Genomic DNA, 16,234 nt, shown 5'->3' with positions numbered 1-16,234 from the left:
CCGGAGCGGATCCAAATCCATATTTCTCCACCCCTTAGTGTAAATCTATTATTGTATAAAAAATTATTAAATAATGTAAGTGCAAGGATCAATGTTTTAGATAGATGTAGCATTTCCTACAAGATAGAGGGGAAAAAAGGAGATTCCACATATTAGCCTAGCTGGGCCTTATTTGTTCGCACCTTAGACGTGCAATATGGCCAATTGAATTGGTTTCCATTTTTGGTAATAGTAGGGGTGGAATCCCAAACGTCACTACTAACTAGAAATCAGCCTGTACTAGACCTAACAAAGAAGCAGCTTTATCATCAAATGCTAGTCGACCTTTATCTACTGGTTGAGTTCCTATCGAGTAAGCAAGGAGCCTGGACAGGTCAAAAGATCCTGCACGCTTGACCAATTTTAGCGTAAGTATGGGCCTTCATCTATGATTTGCTATAAAGGCAACACAACGATATGGTTGCCTCTTGGTTATTGAATTCCTTGAATCAGGAGCTTGTTGTATTGCTATACACTAGTTGAAGTTTGGGCTGATCTAAAGGACTGGTTTTCACGAGGTAATAGTTGACGAATATTTGATATTCAACGTGTGATCAATTATTGAACATATCAATAAATATCCTCGTAACGCCGATGTTTTCCTAACCAAGAAGAAAAAAGTTGAATATAAACAGGAGCAGCAATCAGTTTCTTAAATAATACACGACGCAAGAACAAGTGATACAGTTTCTGATGGGTCTCGATGCTATATGTGACCAGACCTTATTGATGCAAGAAGAGAAAAAACATAATATTCTATCACGTAGATGGAGCGAGTTTGGTCTTCAAGTAATGAGTTATTGAAATACTCTTATAACCTTATTCCACACTCATGCACCATCAATCATTTTAGGAGGAACATCTTAAACCAGTATGCCGAGTACTTGAGGTACCTTTTCATTTTATTTTTGTAGTCAATATAAGTGAGCCCAAATCGAACAGTGTAGCCTGAGTCCCACTCATACACATCCAGAAGTGCCCATGCAAAGTATCCCTTCACCTTAACGCCCTCCCTGCACACGTATTGAATTAAACATCAACTCCGTATCAAAATTTGAATTGATTTGCAATGTATAGATTATATGTGTTTTTTGCTTTTTGATTAGTTAAATGTAGTTGACACCATATCCGTAAATCCTTTGTACTGACTTGATGGCTTTCGAAAGATATTGAAGATGTTGATAATGGTATCTAATCCTGGTACTATCCTTGAGGGCAGTCTTAATAGGCAGGGAGCTATTATTTGCCTCGCCAACACCTACAAAAAATCAAAGTTTAACATTTCAAATTCACATAATATATATAGCATCAATTATGCGAAATAATTAATTTGTATACAATACCATTTTCGGTAATGTAAATCTCCGGGTTGTTGTAATTTTCCTTTATATGCAGCATAAGCTCTCGAATTCCCTTTGGGTAGATGTACAGCCACCTCAAAGCAGTCTGCAAAAACCAAAGCAGGCTCAAATGTGTGTGTGTGTGTGTGTGTGTGTGTGAGAGAGAGAGAGAGAGAGAGAGAGAGAGAGAGAGTACCGGTGTGCCCAAAGGAACCCCATTTTTCTCCGCTGCATGTGCATGGCAGAAGAGCAAATTAGCAGAAGAGACACGCACACATTTGAGTTGTATATAAATATGTATATATACATATATCTATATATATATATATGTGTGTGTGTGTGTGTATAAATATATATATGTCAAATTTTGTATTTAGTAAATGAGGATGGATTAATATTAATATATATGAGTTGAGCATGCATATAGCTTTAGCACTACTTACTAGAGAGAGCGGTATTCATGTCTCCAAAGAAACTTTGGTTAACAGTTGTAACAGTGGAGAGTGAGGAAGCATCTGCATAAGTACTCGTGTAATAATTGACACCAAGGAAATCCAGGGATCCTTTAAGAAGCTTTGATTCTGCTTTGCTGAATTTAGGCAACCGATTTCCCACCGCAGACCTCATAGTTTTGGGATACTCACCGAATGTAACAGGACGAGCAAACCTACGTAAAAATTCTTTTTTTTTTTTTTTAATAATTCAAATGCAACGATCCTAGCTACCTAACTAATTTAAATTAATTTTGATTGGAGATTTAGAAACTTGGTTAATTGCTCACCAGCCGAAAATAAAATCAAGAGACTTGGAGGCCGCCCTCTTACTTGCAGCTGTTTCAGATTTTGCTACATACCAGAATGTCACAACCGTAATCCCAATTTGTCCTTTCTGAGAGGCCTGAATAAATATAAGAGAGTTTTAACGAAAAGCCCGCGATACTGTTCACTTTAACGAAAAATCATATTTTTACACTAAAAAGTCAATCCTAGTATTATTCATTTTACCCTTTATTTTGTCTTTATCGTTAAAACTCAAATTTTTCAAACCATTTTCATTAGTTTTCCTTAAATATAACTCAAGTTTAAAGCAACTTTAAAGTGTCAATACTTTTTCTTTGGACATTATTTTTTTAAAACAAACGATATTATCTAGACTAAGAGGTGAGGGAGTAGGCTAATTCTCATAATAAGCTAGTAATAATGTGGTTCAAATTCGTTTTTAGAGAGAATCGAACTTAAGACCTCTCACTTATAAATGAAAAGAAAATATTTTTTGGGAAGTATAATTAAGTAGCCAAGTGTTTTGCTAGATAAGATCATTCCCAAGTTTATATTGGAGACAAAAATGAGAAATATCCAAGAGTGAAAATGGTGACCTATGAGAAAAACAAAGAGATGCGGATGAGAGACGAGAGGACGAACTGAACAAACACCACCTATCTATCAAACTAAATGGGCCACATACCCTTTTCTTTCTCTTTTCTCTAAAAATTCGCTTTTCGTTCGGTTCCATTTAAGATACACTATGATAGCTCACAATTACATTTTAAGACTACATAATTATGATAAAGTTTAAGTTAGTGACGGCGCCATTATAGGGTCGTTGGTTGTTTTTTATCTCAATATTTAAAAAGAAAAACTAACCAAAATGACTTTAAAATTTTAAATTTTAATAAAAAATCATATACAAACTTTATTTAATGATAAGGACAAGAAATAATAAAAAATAAAAAATAAAAAACAATCCAACCAAATTGCGTGTAAGCACGCGCCAACCAATTCAATTATCAAATCAAGCCTCTGCTGTGACTGTGAGCATATAGAACTGATAAGAAGACTCACATGCAGTGCAAAATAAGTAGTGGGAGTAGTACAATAAATGATGAGATGAAATGGATGGATGAAATAAATTATTTTTAAAATGATGAGATGGAATGGATGGATGAAATAAATTATTTTTAAAACATTTCATTGGGAAGGAAAACTTGAGGGTGAAGCTTCAATGGCTTTTTTTTCTTTTAGAGAGGGAGAGAGAGAAATCTGTTTACGTATAGAAAGAAAAAAAAAGAAAACTAGTAATTTTCAACAGAAAATGTTAGTGCAAAAGTTGCACCCAAATTACTTTTTAAATATTTCATCGGGAAGGAAAAGGTTCAGAGAGAGAGAGAGAGAGAGAGAGAGAGAGAGAGAGAGAGAGAGAGAGAGAGAGAGAGAGAGAGAGAGAGAGAGAGAGAGAGAGAGAGAGAGAGAGAGAGAGAGAGAGAGAGAGAGAGAGAGAGAGAGAGAGAGTGTGTGTGTGTGTGTGTGTGTGTGTAAGTAAGAGAGTGTGAGGGTAGTGCCAACCAAATCCTTTTAAACTGACATCAACAAACTCCAAAAAAAGTTAAAAAGAGAGAAATTTAAGATAAAAAAAAATATTGCTGACCCAGTAATTTGTAAGGAAATAGTTAAAAAATAGTGATAGTGCTAGTATTCGATTTTAAGAAATAGTCAATGTTTAATTTACGAAATAGTTAGTTTTTTGTTAAAAAATAGTCAATGCTTAGTTTACGAAATAGTGATAGTACTAGTTTACGAAACAGTGATAATACTAGTGTTTGGTTTGAAAAATAGTCAGTGCTTAGTTTACGAAATGGTGATAGTACAATTACTTGGTTTAATATATAGTCTATTGTGTTCGGTTTAAGAAATAGTCAGTGTTTAGTTTACGAAATAGTAGTAGTACTAGTGTTCAATTTAAGAAATAGTCAGTGTTCAATTTACGAAATAGTTAGTGTTTAGTTCAAGAAGTAATGATAGTATTAGTGTTCCGTTTAAGATATAGTTAGTGTTTAGTTTAAGAAATACTGTTCAGTTTAAGAAGTAGTCAATGTTGATTTAAAAAAATAGTGTTCGGTTTAAGAAGTAATCAATGTTCAATTTAAGAAATAGTGTTCAGTTTAAGAAGTAGTTAATGTTCAATTTAAGAAATAGTGTTCAGTTTAAGAAGTAGTTAATGTTTTGTTTAAGAAATAATCACAGTATTAATATTCATAAAACTGAATAATGAAAATTTTCTTTATTTTTGATTTTGTAATATTATTACTTAATTTATTCAAAAACAATTGAAAGAATAGTCAAATAATAAAATAAAAATAAAATGTTTATGGAGTGAGGTGAAAGGAGAGAGAAGAGTGGGGAGATGTGAAAAAAAACAAAAACAAAAAGAGAGAAAAAGTTGATGTGGACGGGTGAAGTGAATTGAGAGAAAAAAATGGATAGGAATATATGAAAGAGGAAGAGAGAGAAAGAGGTTGAACGGTTAAGTGAGGAAGAGTGTGTGTATGTGATGTGAGTGTGATGCAGGGTCGCACGCGTCAATACATGTTTTTTTTTTTTTTTTTTTTGTCTGTTTTGTTGTTATGTAAAACTTTTGTCATTTTCATTAAAATTTGAATCATTTTTATTAAAGTTTAAGCTATTTTTATTAAATAAAGTTAGTAGATGGTTTTTGGTTAATTAAAAATTTTGATAAACCCTTTTGATTACAGTTCCTTATTTAAAAACTCCATATATATTTGTTTATATATTGTATTTGACCCTTATAAACAGTTAGGGCAAACTAAATTACAACCTCTTCTTCCTACTTCTTCCATTCTCTTCTATCATATTTGTTTTCCTTTTATCTCCTTGTATGAAATACTTTAGTTGAAAATGCTTGACAGTCTTCAACATTACTCCACAGTGTCCTACATCCACCACCGAGAAGCCTCTACAAGTAATTGTAGTTGTCGACATATGTTGGCATAAACTTTTAACATATGTTGACAGGAATTAACAGATGTCTACTAGGTGCTCAATGAAATGCCCAATGAACCTTTTTGATCGATATTATGACTCTATTATTTGAAAATTCTGGCTACGCCATTGGTCTAAGTTGATGACAAAGAATGACATGATTATTACTATAATAAGGTTGCATACATTGTGGACATTTTATTACATTGTCAAGGTAGGTTTTTGTACTTTATCGTGGTTGAATTACGAAATTAACATTTATTATTATACCAATGACGTACTATTACAATATAGACATATATTATTACTAGAGATTAATGTTATGAACTTACACAAGATTTACAACATGATGTCAACCTACAATTAAGGTAAGGATACACCATGATCGTTCGAATTTACATTCCAAGATTACATAATTTATCTTAACATTATATTTAATTAGACAAAATGACGTTGGTATTATTATACCAAGGTTTCCCTTTACGGTGTACATTAGGTTACTTCAAATTTACACTCCAAGTTAGGTTACGTAATTATATTCACGTTATATTTAATTACACCAAATGACGTTGGTATTACTATACCAAGGTTGCACTTTATGGTGTGAATGTTAGATTACACTGTTAAGAACTTAAGATAGTACATTATAATTGGACGTTATTGCATTATAGTATAATGTTCAAATTAAATGGTACCGAATACTTTATTAAGGTACCGTAGACGGACCCTTTTTAAATAAAAACTCTGGAATATTTCATATGAAATAGCCGTGAAATAATGTAGCCATGCACTATTTTAAAACAAATGAAAACATGATGGGAGCCAACCTGATACTTGTGCCTGTATATCTTCACAGCATGTGCATGAGCAAGTAGTAGATGATGACCAACAATGTAAGGCTCAGTGGCAGAGTTACCAGCAGTGCAATTTCCGACATAGTTTGAACATCGACCGGGTGCATTAGTACCGCCATTGTATCCATTAACACAATATGTAATAGGCTCGTTCAATGTCACCCAATGCTTAACACGATCCCCAAATGTTTTGAAACAAAAATTGGCATAATCTTGAAAATCATTCCTGTTAATGATCAAATGATCCATATTCTCATTTACAACTTTATCATCAGGGTAGATTAAAACTTGGTTAATTATTTGTATCCTTCAGTTCAATATACTTACACAATCTTAGGGCTTAAAAATCCACCGTACTCATCTTCAAGTGCTTGTGGTGTATCCCAATGGAAAAGGGTCACAAAAGGCACAATTCCTGTTTACATGGGAGAGCAGGGATAAGCCAAAGATCTTGGAAGGACTGATTTAAAGCGCTGAATTAATGAAGAAATAAAAGGGAGGCATTAATTTTGAAGAAGAATAGTGGATATATACCATTGGATAAGAGCTCATCTATCAGATTGTTGTAGAAGTTGACTCCTTCTTGGTTCACTCCACCTTTAATTGTACCCTCTGTGACAAAAAAAACAACTACAGTTGTTAAGTTAAATGAACCTTGAACCTAGTTTACTTAAATTCATTATCCAATTACAGACTCTCAGTAAAAAAAAAATATATTGTAGAATAATTGGGAACTGGCTGCGATGTTGACCAGCACTTTCTATTTTCAAAAGAATGACCGATACTCTTTCATAGTATCAGATATATGGTGGAGATTGGATTTTGATTGAAAGACGGAGATTGGTTTAGCTGATGAAAATTATTAGAAGAGTATGGTAGAAGGTTATACAGTTAGTTTAATTTGTAGGCTTAAGAACTTTGTTGTTCACTGTTTTGTGAGTATAAATTGTAAGCTCTCCTTCTCATTTTCTATAGTCTGTTCAACTCATAAATATCAATACAAGGTTTCATTCCTTTCTAAATCTTAATCTTAATCTTCTCTGTTTCACTGTAATTAATATGCATAGTTTCATAACTTTTTCAATGTAGTTTATAATTTAGTCAAATTTTGAGCAGTATAATGGAAATTCATAGATGCATCTATAATCTTACTAGGTAGTATTCTTGACCATGAGAAAGAAAATCTGAAGGAGTCCAAGCCGATCTTTTTTATCAATTTTATGTCCTCCTGCGCGTGACGATGTAGCATTCAATTAATCCAAACATAATTAATTTCTTTTTCAATTAGGTAAAGTATAACTAACGGAGACTAATAGTCAAACATATATAATACATACGAGTGATGAATAACTAACAGTCAAACATATATAATATATAATATATGCGAGTGATGGAGCAAACCTTGTAGTGATTGTAAAAATCATTGGCTACATTCCCATTGCTACCACCCGAAATTTTTTCTGCCATGAAAAATTCTCTCTTATAATTAAGACATTGATTTTTTATCATTTGCAATAAAAATCCACTAAATAATGTTAAAAGTACACGTTTACCTGATACCGGATCTTATCTGGACTCAAAAGAACTGAGCTCACTTATTAAATGATAAAAATCATTAAAATTTGACCCAACGACTACAAACAGGAGATCCTCTAAAATTATAATAATTGTAGCTGTTGTATCAGATTTTAATGATGTGGATTATTTGATCATTGGGCTCAATTTCTTTGGATCCGGTTGCCGTTTACCCCGCATATGTTATAAAATACATATAGCCCTTTCGTCGTTTCCTTAACAAACAGCCAAGCATGTATGATATGAATTAAGCTCAGAGTATTAACACCCTTTCTACTTCCAATTACGAGAGAGGGAGAGAGAAAGAGAGACAGAGACCTGGATGTTCCCTAGTGAAGGTATCCCATATACTTGGTCCCTTTCCGTGAACAAGAGCTGCTCCTTCAGACTATGCATGGGAGAAAATATTTAAAAGAGATCATATATATATAATTACATGTAGTGCTAGCTTTGCTCTCAATATGTCTGAAAGTAAATGTTCTCACCTGATAAGCAGCTAAACCAGCTCCAAAGATGAACCCAGGTGGGAAGCTAGTTCGATTAAATGGCATCGAATAATGACTCGGTTCAACTTCCACAGTAGCACTTGCTAACAAAGCAAAAAGCACGAGGATGAAGCAAAAAAGAAGACGTCCTCCTTTACTACCCAACATGTTTCTACAACTCGTTCTCTTCGGCCGCTCAAATACATTGAACATTTTGGAATACCACCTTCAACCTCTCAAGTCTTATCATATACTATATAGAGAGAGAGCCCGGAAAGGATCCTCTCAAATCTCTGTACTCTTTAAAAATTATAATAATTTTAATCGTTTGATCAAATTATAAGAATTGAATTAATGAATTGAGAGGATTTGATAGAAATGATCGGAAATAATCATTTTCCAGAAAGTCCAAGATAGCTGCAGACAGGTCACACTCCTACGTTATAAAAAGCCGTGCATGTTTCTCATATTATTAAAAGGACTTTTGATGCTCTCTCGTACTTTTTTATTTTGTGTGGTCACGATTAAACTATTTTAATATTTTATATTATTTTTTTATAAAAATAAAAATAAATAGTAATATAAAATATTAACGTAATTTAACCGTGATCACAAGAAAGCAGAAGAGCATCGAAACTAGAAGGGCAAACAACTCTTGTCCTTATTAAAAAGTTAAAAGTAATTTAAATTGTCACTGAAGCGGACAACTCATATTATTGGCTGGGTACGTACGATGAAAAGACAAATTCCTCAATTGGACCGTACTTTTACAGACTGCAATGACTGATTAGTCCTCATTATAAAGATGCGTGTACATATAGCCCAATAAATACCATTTCAAACATGCTAAACCTGAACCATCTATTTGGCTGAGCCTTTGGGATATCTTCTCTCAACCAATCGTATCCGATCCATGGATCTTTTAGGCATCTTAATTACCATCACGACGAATAGGAAAGGAGGCTCAAGATTTTCATTATCGGGACACTGTATGACACATTGACACTCAACAATATTCACCATGAACACAAGAAAATCGGAGGATTGATCTATGAATTTTAGTTGAATGAAAACTTTTATTTTTAAGGGTGCGTTTGTTACATCGACCTATTTCGAATTGGACTAACTTTAGGGATTAGGTTGGATTAGCTTAGAATAAACTAAGCTAGACTAATTTAGTGAAGTATTTAGTGTAGTGTCAGACTAAAAAGAAAGGTTCTAATATTACATTATTTAGGAAGATTATATTTACACATCTCAAATTATTTCTCTCACACCTTTTAATTTTTTAAATATTTTTCTATCAAGAGTTAGTGTTGTATAGAAAATATTAAAATTTTTAAAAAGGTGTGGGAGAAGTAATTTGGGATGTGTAAATATAATCTCTTTATTATTTAATCTATATCTATAATATTTTATCTTTACTATTAATTAATAAAATACTCATTGTCAACCAAAACCTTATGAAATTACCAGTTTAAGTCTCTATTTAAAACAGAACATGAATAAGAAATATGGGGCATAAATGTAATTTCATACAACCAAATTTTGTTATTTTTTTTTTCAAAACCTCATCTACATATAATCCTAACATATTTAAAAAAAAATTAAAAAAAAAAAAAACCTGTACCCTCCCACATTCTCTATCACTCAGTTCATTTATCCTTTTATTTCAAAAACAAAAATAATTTTCTCACGCATTTTGTGTACGCTTATATGCTAGTTATTATTTAATATAATCTACTAATATTTATTATTAGTTATCATTTTCTGTTTTCTAGAATCATCTTCCACTTCCTCCTTCTAAAGCCATTATCCTTTACTCCGCCCAATTCCACATCTCCATCTCTCTAGAACAAACTACTTGTCAAAAATAGACAAAAGAAAATTGCAGCATAATTTAACCCAAATTTTTTATTTATTTATCTTCAAAGCTTTCACCTGTCAAGGGAAAGGGATCCAAAGGGATCCCTTCCATCTAAAAACAAGGATTGTTTGTCCTTTCACTTTCGATGTCCTTGTATGCTCTCATGTTTATGTGATCACGGTTAAATCACGTTAATATTTTATATTATTATTTATTTTTATCTTATTATCTTTATAAAAAAAATATATAAAATGTTAACGTAGTTTAACCGCGACCACACAAAACAGGAGGGCACATAGAAGGCACCGGAAGTGGAGGGCAGACAATCCTTGTCCTCCACCTAATCCACAAAGTCCGGGGATCAAGACAATTGAAATTTGTTCAAACGGGTAAAGTTATTATAACTTTTAAAGGGAGCTCCTATTTGTAGCCATTGAATTAAATTTCAATAATCTGAATCCTTGGACTTAGTGGATTAGAAAGAAGGGATTCGGAGGACATCCCCCTCCCTTAACACCAACAAGGGTACAATTATAAAATAAATCTTCAATCAATCAAGATTTAAGTCATGAGGTTTGTAATGCTTTGTGGTGCATTTCTAACTTTTGAGTCTAAAATTCCTCGGTGCCTTCGAAGATCCCTCATCGAAACATAGGTTGAATTCGATATAACTTCAACAGTTAAACTCCATTGACAGTATTAAAGAACTTAAGAGTATATACTAATTATTAAAAAAATAATCACTCATCTGATTTACTTAGCATCTTGTTTGGCAAAGTTAAAACCAGAAATCACTAAGTCATTTATGATCATTGAGTAATAATCCAATCATCAACATCCACGTCATTTAGTTTAGAAATTTGGTCTCTCAAACATTGTTGTGTCCATTTTGATAGATTAACTAGACCTTGTATCCTCGTGCAGGAATGGACGAGCTTAATGATGGTAAGTTGATGAAATCGAAAGATCCTTTAACCATTACCGATTGCTCTTTAGAAAATTTTGGCATTCGATCTAGAACTTGGGAAATCATCACAGACGGGTAGCTACCAGAATAATTTAGTTGCTCCAAAAGCATGAAAACTCAAATTATATATTTCTATTAATTTGTTAAGAGTTAGTCGTCCTGTATCCATAACATGGATACTTGGTGGATTACTACCTAGCTAGAATTCTATTTTTCGATACCATTAATTGGGTATGCCATTGCCACCTGATAAGCAGATGATAGAGTCCCGATGAAGCCCTCTAGGAGAATTGGAAACCATTTTCTCTTGTGCAAACTCATAAATTTATAATTCCCCTCACAGACTTATTCAATCGTTGGGGACAAAATTCGGTATGTGGCAGGATTAGCGACGATATGACAGGCCAACGCCAAACTGAAGTCCATCCAGTACTAGCACTACTACTACTACTACAAGGCAATAATATTTTGTCAAAAAAAAATATAATTTTACAATAGCTTTTGCTTCAAGTAAATTGGGGAAAGAAAGGACATTGCAACAAATGTCCTCAAATCAGTGTATATCGGAGCCATACTGACAAATTGCCAGGATCATTGGATTTGTCTGAATAAACCGGTGCAAGGATATCCAACTTCTTAATTGCGCCAAGCTGAAGAAACTGGACTCCAGTCCTATTTGGACCGTGATTGTAATTGTATTGCCAGTGAAGCATCCCCAGAGTATCGACTTGGCATGCGGTAGGAGATGGAAAAAAACTAGGTACACACGAAAACCTCTTAAGATCTCAAATCAAGCAATCAAACGGCTCTAGCCAGTTGTGACCAGCTACTTAAGAAAAAGAATAACTAGAACCGCAGAGTTGGATATCACCGAGAAACTAAAATGCAGTCGGCAGAACTCTTAGTGATGCTCCCCCGAAAGTTCCCTCTTCTAATTCCTTTTTTGGGGAATCCTATGAAGTCCAATTATTCTAAAATTTCTCCCTCCTCTATGTCGTCATCTGCTAATAGGAACTTCCTGACACTCGAAAGATTTCTTTCTGCTACTCCTTCCTTGGTAAATTCGCCTTCCAAATCAAGAAAATCATCAGGATTAATTTCTGCCATAAGATCTGAGTACTCATCTATTAAGCCTTGATCAAAATCAAAGTCCATGTCTTCAAGAAACACTTGCTTCTTAGCATCGGAGCTGGAATGTGAATCGTTGCCAGTTTCCACAGTTACAGACAAGGGCCTAGCAAATGAATCATCGAGTGGTTTCTCGCACCTCCTTTTATTAGAGATAATAGGTGGGGAACTTGAAGTCACATGTTTCATGAGATCAAAGACCTTAGGATAGCTATTGTCTTCTTCTATTTCCTCCTCCTTAAAGGGAACACCTCCTGCGCTCAAATCATTTCTTCCATAAATCTTAAGCTCTGGTTTGCCGAAAGTAGGATGGGAATTTTTAACTACTTCAAAATCAAGACTGTGCGAAGGGAGAAAAACATAAATGACAGGGTATTCCAAAATAACTAAGTTTGCTAACTGCTGCCTTATCGGAACTCTTATATCCAACTCACAGAAAGGTGACCTAGCCCCCTGTAATAACATCCAAAAGATAAAATCAGAAACAATTATGAGGCAGTAGTTTTATATTTCTGAGAGAAATAATCAAAATACCACCAAAGCAGGTACAATAGGATTAAAAGTGAATTCTAATTTGACCCAATGAACAAAACTTTTCGCCATACCATGTACAAATTCTGTGTGTGTGTACACGCTTCTGTGATATTTACATTTACTGCAAGAAAAGTGTGCCCAGAAAAACCAAGCTAGTTGTAGGTTGCAACTTCAGCACCCATAGCAGGTGGAAAAAGCATAGGTAAGCCCAGAAGACTAAGAGGTGGTAAGAAAATGAAGTAACATCAGCAAAAGTGATGCTCAATCCATCTAACACAATGAAAGGTACAAAGAACATAATCGATAGCTTTTTCTTCAAAGTTCAAACTATCTTTTATCTTCTTTAGGGCTTTTCTTTTCTATCGATAACTTTTTCTTTCACTTTCCTTGTCACCATTTCCATATTTTCTACTCTCACTATCTTCTTGATTTCACAAAAGCTGCTTCCACATCTGGTTTACCATAAAAATTCCAATTATTCTTTTCATTTTCATGATTTTTCAAAGATTCGAGCACCTTAAGAATATTTTCCTTTTTTTTTTTAATTTAAAAGGAAAAAAATATATATTAAGGCCTAGACTAAGAAACAAAATTACAAACCTTCGGATATTTACGAACAAAAAGCTTGAGAGAGTCAAGCTGTTCCTCACAGAATAGCTTTAGGTGATGATTCCATGGCCCAGGTTTTAGATGGTTCTCCATAACAGAGCAGAGGTTCATGTTTTCATTAACTCTGCACGAGCATCAATATGCATCAGTTATCAAAACACATGACCCAAGCCTAGACTAAGAAATTAAACATTACTAGACTTCTCAAAAAGCGTAGCAGCTTACTCATGGTCAATTAAAACAACATCCGTTGAATGAAATCGCCATTCAATTGTCCAGGAGATGCATTTCTTCCTGAAGGAGATCAACCCAACAGAAACAAATATATAAGAAACTTAATGACTGATTCAAATCCTCCACAAACATGTTGGACCACTCACTATCATCTTCATTAGAAGAGCGTATCTCAAATTATATACAGGACCAAGCAATAACCGTCCCCCAAAGCTTTGATAAATTTTACCTTTGATCATATCGAGTTTGATTTTTCTCCCTTTTTGACATTCCACTTGGTAGAAATAAGAGTTTTGTCCTGCGACTGGCAGCAGCACTCCGAAGGCTTTTAAGGTAAAAGGGTAGCCTAAAATTATTATATCTGCACAACTTATTTCTCAATCTCTGAGCAGACTCAGCAACCCTCTTCACTTCCTCAAGCAAATTGTAATCTAAAAACAGAATTGTCAATACAAATACAATGGTTAAAATACGCGAGTACAATCAGCAACTTTCACAATGCAATCTAAAACCCATGTTAAATACGCAAACGGACATCAAACCCGATCCAGAAAAGAAAAAAATATGAATTTATATCCTATAAGTTATTTATCTTCTTCAAAACCCCCAAACGAGGTACTCAAAAGTCAAAAGATTATGCAAAAAAATTGGCAAAACTACCATGAAAAAACTGCACTATGCCCATGAAAACATTCACAGTGAAAGAAAAAGCACTGAAATTTACCAAAAAGAAGTCAAATTTGCTTAACCAAATGCATTCCCCACAGATAGAAACAATTGGAAAATCTAATAAAAAAAAAACTTAAAAGGGGGTCGAACTTAAATTCCAAAAATATCAAAGATGGGAACAAATTAGAAAAAGTAGGTACCTGAAAGGAGCTGATTGTCGTCGATCTGAGAGAGGGGGACGAAGCTGGTTTGGGGCCTCTTGCCCGTACAGCCAGTGCGAAGCTTGTGAACTTTGACGCACGGAAGGCTGCAGGAGCGTACGGAGCAGCCTGGACATTTGTACTTGGATGCTTTCTCTCTGCACTCTTCGCATACTTTGGGGTTTGGTTTTGCTGTACCTGCTTGTCCTCCGCCTTCCTCCATGGGTCTTCTTTCACACGCACTGACAGACGCAAAGGGGTTTGGGGAAGGACCGGCAAAGTAGGGTTTATGAAGTAGATCCTCACAACGTCGCAACGACGTCGTTTCGTTTGATATTGACTGACTTAATATACCCCACCCGCATGGAGAGGGAGTCGGCAAGTAGAGATATATAGAATCTGGATTTTCGCCGGATCTTCTTCGTAAAGATTCGAATATTCGTGAATTGTGTCCATTTATCGTAAATTATACGGTTATAAATCATTTTAAATATTTTTATTTAAAATTAAACATAAAAAGTATTTGATCAAAACTAACCGCATAATGTACAATGAACGAACACAATTTATGAATCTTCAAGATCTTTACCAAAAAGATCCGGGGAAAGGATCATATTGGGTATATATGGTTGCTGGATTTTTTGGCACAATTTAACCAAAGAAGTTTTTATTTCCTTCCGAATATATGTGCTGCACCTCATGTTATTATATAAGTGAAGGAAATTTTTACTTTTTAAAGTTAATTTTTTAACACAAATATGTCACAACTTGTAAAGTAACACATGATGTACCATCTTATATTCCGGACACAATGAAAAATTTCTTCAAAATTCCATCTCCTAATATGCCTCTGTGTCATTTTCTATTCAATATTGTGCCATACCAGCGTACTGATAAATCAACACACAAAGATTGAAGACGACATGAACATTTCCTTCCAGATTTTTTATTTTTCTTCCTACGTACTTAAACATTTCCTTCTGGTAGGACAATATGTAGACTACCAATGAAACAACCCTAAATAAATAAACTTTCATTATTACGTCAATTTTGGACATCATACACAACTCACAAAAGTTTTACGTAACATTGTTCTTTATGGTTGAAGGTTTTTTTTTTTCTTTTTTTTCTTTTGTGCGGTTCAACGAGTCCCTACATCTATATCGCTGTCGTTCCCGTCTTCCTTGTCTCCTCCCCCTTCGTCATGGCTGAAAGTTAATGTTGATGGGGCTCTCCATGGCTCAAACAAAATAGGGGACACAAGGGTGGTTTTTCGTGATAACAATGGTGAATTTATGGGAGGTTTTGTCCAGTGATTTTCTTACATCTCCAGTTCGTATCATGTGGAGTTTTTGGCATTTAGGGAGGTCTTCGACTTACTAATCCAGGCTGATCACATGTCTGACAGTCTTCCAATTTAGTAACACATAGATTAGCTCGTATGACTTTGTTTTTCAATTTGAATTCTTGTTGGTTTGATGAACAACCGGATTTAATTTGTGACGTTTTACTTATTGAATCTACTCATCCTTAAACACAACAAGAGTATTTTTCTTTTTTAAACATGAGTATTTAATTTGTGACGTTTTTATGGTCATACTTGTTTAGTACAATTAATTTTTCTCGTAACACAACATGAGTATTTTTCCTTTTTAAACACAACCATAAAAAAATAACCCTTAAGTAATAGTTATACTAAAAGCCACAGTTTTAGTATAACTTTAGGTGAAGGATGCACAGCCAAAAGTTTACAGTTACACTAAAACTGTGGATAATGTGGCTAGCTAATTTTAGTGAAGGATGAGAGAATTTATCCCAAAGTTTAAGCATTATACAATATTATTGATAAAGAAAATTATCATATAATATTAAAACTAGATATGTTGAAATAGAAAAAAATATATATTCAAAATTAGTTAAAAGGTTTATTAATTGATTTGCACCATAAAATTGTTAT

At 33.9% G+C, this 16,234-nt stretch overlaps 2 protein-coding genes across 3 annotated transcripts; both read right to left on the bottom strand.

The window, feature by feature from the left end:
- Nucleotides 1–636: 636 nt before the first annotated feature.
- On the bottom strand, nt 637–8,585 carry LOC137734752 (vicianin hydrolase). 2 transcript variants are annotated; one of them, XM_068474030.2, is made up of 13 exons: nt 8,070–8,585; nt 7,903–7,972; nt 7,411–7,469; nt 7,162–7,237; nt 6,544–6,621; nt 6,337–6,424; nt 5,983–6,235; nt 2,161–2,276; nt 1,823–2,046; nt 1,576–1,607; nt 1,383–1,485; nt 1,189–1,297; nt 637–1,052 (listed from the first exon to the last, which is right to left on the bottom strand). In XM_068474030.2, the coding sequence occupies exons 1-13, from the start codon at nt 8,280–8,282 to the stop codon at nt 884–886; spliced, it is 1,590 nt and encodes a 529-aa protein (XP_068330131.2). In that variant the 5' UTR covers nt 8,283–8,585; the 3' UTR covers nt 637–883. The 2 variants fall into 2 exon arrangements, with proteins under 2 accessions (XP_068330131.2, XP_088553368.1); XM_088697242.1 differs by having other exon boundaries at nt 6,544–6,639; nt 8,070–8,514.
- A 2,792-nt stretch (nt 8,586–11,377) lies between these two features.
- Nucleotides 11,378–14,595, bottom strand: LOC137734801 (uncharacterized). The gene is made up of 5 exons (XM_068474083.2): nt 14,278–14,595; nt 13,638–13,839; nt 13,400–13,468; nt 13,166–13,298; nt 11,378–12,484 (listed from the first exon to the last, which is right to left on the bottom strand). Exons 1-5 carry the CDS (start codon nt 14,498–14,500, stop codon nt 11,870–11,872), a joined length of 1,242 nt encoding a protein of 413 aa, XP_068330184.2. The 5' UTR covers nt 14,501–14,595; the 3' UTR covers nt 11,378–11,869.
- Between the last annotated feature and the right edge of the window lie 1,639 nt (nt 14,596–16,234).

The sequence above is a fragment of the Pyrus communis genome, chromosome 7 (genome assembly GCF_041283825.1).
Source record: "Pyrus communis isolate YQ-2024b chromosome 7, ASM4128382v1, whole genome shotgun sequence".
Lineage (NCBI taxonomy): Eukaryota > Viridiplantae > Streptophyta > Magnoliopsida > Rosales > Rosaceae > Pyrus > Pyrus communis.
The sequence above is the reverse complement of the archived record's forward strand: the minus strand, read 5'-3'. Positions and strand labels throughout refer to the sequence as shown.